General features: G+C 42.0%; 1 protein-coding gene across 1 annotated transcript; it reads right to left on the bottom strand.

Moving 5' to 3' along the window:
- Positions 1-3,412: 3,412 nt before the first annotated feature.
- LOC111861971 lies at positions 3,413-5,630 on the bottom strand. Its single transcript, XM_033750525.1, has 3 exons — positions 5,490-5,630; positions 3,851-4,150; positions 3,413-3,790 (listed from the first exon to the last, which is right to left on the bottom strand). The coding sequence occupies exons 1-3, from the start codon at positions 5,559-5,561 to the stop codon at positions 3,413-3,415; spliced, it is 750 nt and encodes a 249-aa protein (XP_033606416.1). The 5' UTR covers positions 5,562-5,630.
- Positions 5,631-6,355: the final 725 nt, after the last annotated feature.

Raw genomic sequence — 6,355 nt, 5'->3', positions numbered from 1 at the left:
AGTGAAGGTAGCCCTGTAACAGGCCTTGGAGGCCCATAGGGTTTTGAGATGTTGGGTTTCCCATATTTTCTAGACAGTTGGCTCATAGATGGCGGTAAGGTTGTCAGGCTTACGACCTGGTCGCCCTTTACCCCAAGAATATTCCTGGTACTCATTTCTGTCAGGGGCTGAGTCGATCGCAGGGCCATAGTGCGGCTGGAAGGATTAGATAAATTGAAGATATCCACCTCATCGGAATTCGATACCGCGAACTTCTGGCTTGTAACATAGTGCCTCAACCAACTACGCTTCCTCGTGCTCTCACAAAATAAATAATATATATATATATATATATATATATATATGTTAAATAAGAAGTCGCGGACAGCCAACAAGTCTGCCAGCTTTCCAGCTTGGAGGTTTGGCGTTGGACTAATAACTCCTCACCGTAAATAATAAGTTTATTACTGAATATTACAAAGAACCTCGGAAAATGATAGGGTAGTAATATAAAATAGGCCACTACTGGTTCCTTTTCCTTCTTCACGTTAGACCATATGCTATCATCATCGCCGAACGTCAGGTTCGAGTGTTTAGTAACCCTGCTTCGTATTAAATAGGTCCTGGGTTGAACTCTTGACTCGGAGACCGGTTACTATGACTGAGGTTTTCGTCGTTTTCCTAAGTCCCTCCGGCAAATTCCGGGCTAGAAACTTATATTAGACCACGACCGTTTCCTTACACAACCTTTCAAATTCACGATTCATATAATTAAGTTATCGTTATACGAGGTAGATCCTGAAATGTTGATGGCGTTGCTATCTAACACAATAAATAAAAAATTAGTTATAACCATCTCTCATTCAACCTCATGGGCCTGTGAAAATAAAAGGTAAAGCTATCCTTGTAATAGGCCATGAAGGTCCATAGGGTTGTGAGACTTTGAGGGTCCCACATTATCTAGACAATCGGTTCACATATGGTGGTGACGTCAGCCTTACTCGCCGGCCGATCTTTACCCCCCCCCAAGGAACATTCCTGGTACTCATTTCTGTTAGAGGCTGAATCGACCTCAGGGCCATAATGCGGCTGGAAGGATTAGGTAAATTGAAGAAATCCACCTCATCGGGACTCGAATCCGCAAACTTCCGTCTTGCAGTATAGTGCCTCAACCAACTACGCTACCGCGTGCCCCCCCTCATGGGCCTGTAAGCTTCGTAAATTGGACAGAATCGCTAAATGTTAAATATAATAGATAAAAGGAAGAAACAAACTCCGTGGCCTGCAGTCCGGAAGCGAACTATAGCGACCGAGTGACAGCCAGTTGTCGGCGAGGTTAGTGCCAACTTTTGCGCATAGATGTTGTCACGTGGTCAGCACAACAGATCCCCATGGCCGTTAATCTCGGTTTTCTAGACCGGAGCAGCTATTTCCTTGAAATAGCTACTCAATTATCCTCACGAGGCCGAGTGGACCCCGTTCCAGACCCACTACTTCTCAGAAAAACTGGTAGCGCCGGGAATCAAACCCGGGACTTCTGGATCTGTAGCCAGGAACTCTGACCACTAGACCACAGAGGCGGCATAAATATAACAGATACAAGCAACAAAACCACGAAAAGCTCCTACGAAGCCACCCCCAATGTACGATCCGTGAGCACCAATGTCTCGAATCAGACTGTGGATTGTTTCGTTCAACCTGTTGATTCTTTTTGGCTTCGTACGGATTACTACTGCCTCTCTCGGGCTTTACTTTGTTGGAGACATTCCCTTTGTTTTATTGATTTTGCAGATGGAGACATTTCGGAACAGATCAGGTTTAATGGATTCAGCATCACAGCATCTCATGAGTCGAAACTCTGGAATGTGGATTACCTTGCAACCGCAGTACAGAAAGCTTATTCTTAAAGTAGCCCCAAATCGTAGAGTAGTAAAATGTGAGCAGAAGTTGTATTTTTAATAAAACAGTAACGTGAGGAAATTACAAATTCTTCGAATACCTTATTGTACATTTCAGTTTAGAAATCTTCGCCAACTTCTTTACGGCATGTGATCTGTATGAGTCGGGATAGTGTAGTCGGTATAGCGACTGGTTATGGGGTGACGACAAAGGTGTCGGAGTTCGAGTGCCGGTAGGGTCAAGAATTTTTTTCTCCACGTCATCCAGACCGGTTCTGGGGTCTACTCAGACTCCTATCTAATACGTACTGGGGGCTCTTTTCCCGGGGTTAAAGCGGCAGGAACGTGAGGCTGAACATTCACCTCCAACTAGTCCCGAAGTGAAGAAAATGTGGGACTATACAGCAGCTGCTCCATACGCCTTCATGGCGTAGTGCTTAGTTAATTGAGCACAGGGATAATTTTACCATGTGGCCTGTATATGGCAGGACTGGATTCGTTGCACGACAGGAATGTTCCTGTAACTCCATGTCCAAAGTGAATGCGAGTACGCGCGATGCGGACACCGCACCGCATTAACGCATCGCAGATATTTGCAGGGACATCGGAGGTGGCCAATGTTACTGCGTGCATGTAATCGATGCGTCCGATTCAGGTGTAGAAAAGTCTCCCGAGTAGAACAATGGCTTCGAGTTTGACGCGTATAATTTTAATAATGGAAAACAGTTTAGTAAAACTGAAAATATTACAAGAACTTAAGAAGAGACGTATCAGACAACAGACTCATGTAATATATAGGAATAGGTAGATTTATGGTAAATTTCATCATCTGTACCCTCAGTTACGAGTGGATGAAAGAGCATTTCGTCAGTGTAACAGAATGACAATAAATACCTTCGACTATATTATTATGGTCGTTGGTGTCTCCACCTTATCGTGGTGAGGGTGTTTGAGTATGCCAAGGACCCTGAGAGCTATACCAGCGGTAGCGTAGCTACTGGCAGGGCCTCCCTTGCTGGACAGGTCAAAGGGTAGGCATCAGACGAAGAGAGACACCGAAAACTGATGCCGGAAGCAGCGTCATCAGCGGCGACTTGAAGCACAGAGAAAATGATGCTCGAGATGGTTCAAGTTCGTATAGCAACAGGCGTGACCAGAGTGGTTTGAACGGCTGTTGTACTGCGATGTGGAAAGCAAATGGAAAAACTACCACATTATCACTATTCCTGGATAGTCTCTTTCCAAAAACAGAAGATCGCATTAAATGGAGAAACTGTTTTGGAAGAGGCTGTGGACCTGTCATCTGACAGATTACTGATGAATGAATGAATATTATGGAAGAAATACATGTTTCCTGTTATCGTTGTACAACAAACTTTCAAAGACCTATTTCTGTGGAAGAGAGACTTTTGCTAACTTTGAGGTAAGTAACTGAGTAACGATTCTATTTCTAATATTTTATTTAACTATTTTCAGAGTACAGTCTATTATTACAAAGGTAAAAGGTTCATGTTACTGGATTCATTGCTTTCTGCCTACAATATACTTGTGCCATGAGGCGAAGCGGTAAGACTCGAATAACAATTATGATCAGACAATGAAGGAGGATTATTGGAGTAAGCTGAGTTGGTAGGAGAAGTGGGTGAAGAAATGTTGGAATAGTTTGACTGGACTGATGACACAGCAGTAGATGGACCCATAATAGGGCAACTTGTACCGGAAGTCTGGAAACTGCTCGATTGGTCTTGTGACATTTCTTGCAGCAGTATATCTCGAAATTTTGTTCTAACTCGTAGTTGCTGAAATGGATCCATTCTTTTCAAATATTGCAGTAATGATCTCAGAAAGAGAGAATTCTCATCTTCCGGTGTTTGAAGGAGTGCAAGCTTTTTAGCCTCAGTGTCTGATAATCTCTGTTCCACTTCAATATTATCTTAGCGTACTCTCTTCCTCCGTGGAGGAGGTACTGTTGCCTTGGACAAAGATAGTGGATTTTCTGTTGGTTGAGAAACAGGCGGTGTTAGTATTTCGTTCAAACTTTCTTGTGGAAGTGAAACAATTGCGTTTGAGTCCATACTAGCAGTTTCTTCCCAATCTTCGTTTTCATTAAATTCACTTTCAATCTTACAGACCTGCGTATCTTCTGATACCTCTAACAGTGATGTATTTCCCTCAGTATCTCTTGGGACTACTGTATCCTTTAAGAAGAGTAGATGCCATTTTCCAAGATATGTTGCAGCACAATCTCGGGAATCGCCTGACTTGCTTTTAGGGATTTTTTAAACTCTTTTAAATTGTTTTCCCCTTGGCACTACAGCCCCAGTGGGCCTAGGTCTACCTCCATGAACTTCACCGTTCACTTCGGTTTTTCTAGATCTTAGACACACGGTAGGACTCCTTAGGCGGGTGATCAGTTCGTCGTATGGCCTCTATCTGTACATAAACACAGAAAAATGCACACAAACATCCATGCCCTGAGTGGGATTCGAACCCACGATCTCGGCTTCCGAGAGAGCGAAGACAGTGCATGCCTTAGACCGCTCGGCTACCGTGACCGGCTTTTTAAAAATTGATCTCGTAAATTGCGCCCTTTCTTTTTGCAGCTTCCTCTGGAAAAAGAAAGACAAATATTTGTTTCGTTTTGTTTCAGGTACCTATCAACGGGAATTGCATTTAGACAAATTGCTTTCACTTTTCGAATATCAAAATCATCTGTTGCATCTATAGTTATTGAGGTTAGCAAGGCCATTTGGAATTCACTTCAGAAAATGCATATGCCTGTGCCTAATGTTGAGTGTTTTAAAAAGGTTGCCAAAGACTATTTCGAAAAATGGAACTTCCCTAACTGTTTAGGCAGTATCGACGGAAAACACATTAGACTAAAGAGTCCAGCTAAATCAGGCAGCATATTTTTCAATTATAAACAATTTTTTTCAATAGTGCTGTTGGCAATCGTAGATGCAAAATATCGATTTTTAATGGTCGATGTGGGCGCATATGGAAAAGACAGTGATGCAGGAGTATTTTGTAACTCAGTTATTCATCAAAACATCAGAAATGGCTCTTTGCCTTTACCAAAAGATAAGCAGCTACCTAACTTTGAACAAAACTCTCCATTTGTGTTCATAGGAGATGAGGCATTTCCTTTAAGAACCTATCTATTAAGACCCTACCCTGGAAGACGAGTTCAAAACAATGAAGCTGCCTCATATTTTAATTACCGTTTATCACGTGATAGAATGACTGTAGAGTGCGCCTTTAGTATAAGTTCTGCAAAATTTAGAATTGTATTGAAATCTATTGAAACAAGTGTAGAAAATGCCGTTCATATCGTAAAAGCAATTTGCATTTTGCATAATGCTATAATTGACATGGAAGAAGATCCTTCTATTGACGTAGCGAAAGATAATGTGACAGAAGGAAACAATAACTTACAGCTGTCGAGGGTGAATAATCGTCCATCAAGAGCAGCAGAAAATGTGCGAAGCATCTTTTGTGAATACTTTTCATTGAATAAAAATTAAAGGTAAGAATCAATATATATATATAAAACTTACTTGAATATCCCGTACTTTCAGCTACAGAGTCCCATTCCTTGTCGACAGTTACTCAATCCTTGTAATGAGGGTTTCTTTTATTCCACAATGCATTTCTTTCGTGTACTTCCGAAATCAGCGCCTCCATTGCTATTGCTTGCCGGACGACAACTGCGGTAAAAATCAAACTGTTTGTTATTTCAAACGATGCGTGCGGTACGACTGCACCGCGACTGCGACTGTTGACAAACATTCGTCCTCGAATTCCCAAATGCTGTATACCACGTGACACCTTCTAACCGCAAAAGCTGGCACTAACTTTGTCGACAAGCGGCGGTCGCTCGGTCTGTATAGTTCGCTTGCGGACTACAGGCCACGGATATTGAGAGTAGTGGCCAGAGAATTTAGCTTCCAGTACCAAGATTTCACAATTTAAGGAGGCTTGCCTCCACGTCTCACTGAACGTTCTTTAAAATATAATTATTATATATTCACTCAAAAAATAAATCATTGACATTAGGGTGATCGAACTGTATCGGAGTTGTAGACTGCAAGTTCACTTTGTTTAAAGCCGAGTGCGTGAGGTGTATATGCATCGTATGGTTACAACTAACTTCACGTAGTAAAACCCTTCTTGTGAAGTCAGTAGTTGCTTAGCTGGCCAAGAACCTCCTCGCCTTTCATAGAATACGAAAGGTTTCTGCATCCTCTACAACTGCCCCACAATTTTTTTTCTTCTGACGGATGAATCCAGTCCAACCCTCATAATCTGTTTCTTTAAGATATTTGATTACACCTATTATTATCCCATAAGTGGTCTCTTCCTTTCAGACTTTTCAACTAACAAATCGTGTGCATTTCCAATTACTCCTATGCGTGCTACATGCCCCAACTTTTCTCAACTTTCTCAGTCTAATCATCCTAATAAAATATGACAAAGGT

This window comes from Cryptotermes secundus, unplaced genomic scaffold, assembly GCF_002891405.2.
Source record: "Cryptotermes secundus unplaced genomic scaffold, Csec_1.0 scaffold181, whole genome shotgun sequence".
In the NCBI taxonomy this organism is placed as follows: Eukaryota; Metazoa; Arthropoda; class Insecta; order Blattodea; family Kalotermitidae; genus Cryptotermes; species Cryptotermes secundus.
This window is presented reverse-complemented; position numbering and strand designations above follow the sequence as displayed.

What these genes read in the sequence shown, in the direction of transcription:
- LOC111861971 (XM_033750525.1), bottom strand. Translation starts at nt 5,561, where the DNA reads ATGGAGGCGCTGATTTCGGAAGTACACGAAAGAAATGCATTGTGGAAT. An exon ending in GAAACCCTCATTACAAGGAT is followed by an intron (nt 4,151 to 5,489) that starts TGAGTAACTGTC and finishes GTTTAAAAAATC; the next exon opens with CCTAAAAGCAAGTCAGGCGA. An exon ending in ATCCACTATCTTTGTCCAAG is followed by an intron (nt 3,791 to 3,850) that starts GCAACAGTACCT and finishes GAAGTGGAACAG; the next exon opens with AGATTATCAGACACTGAGGC.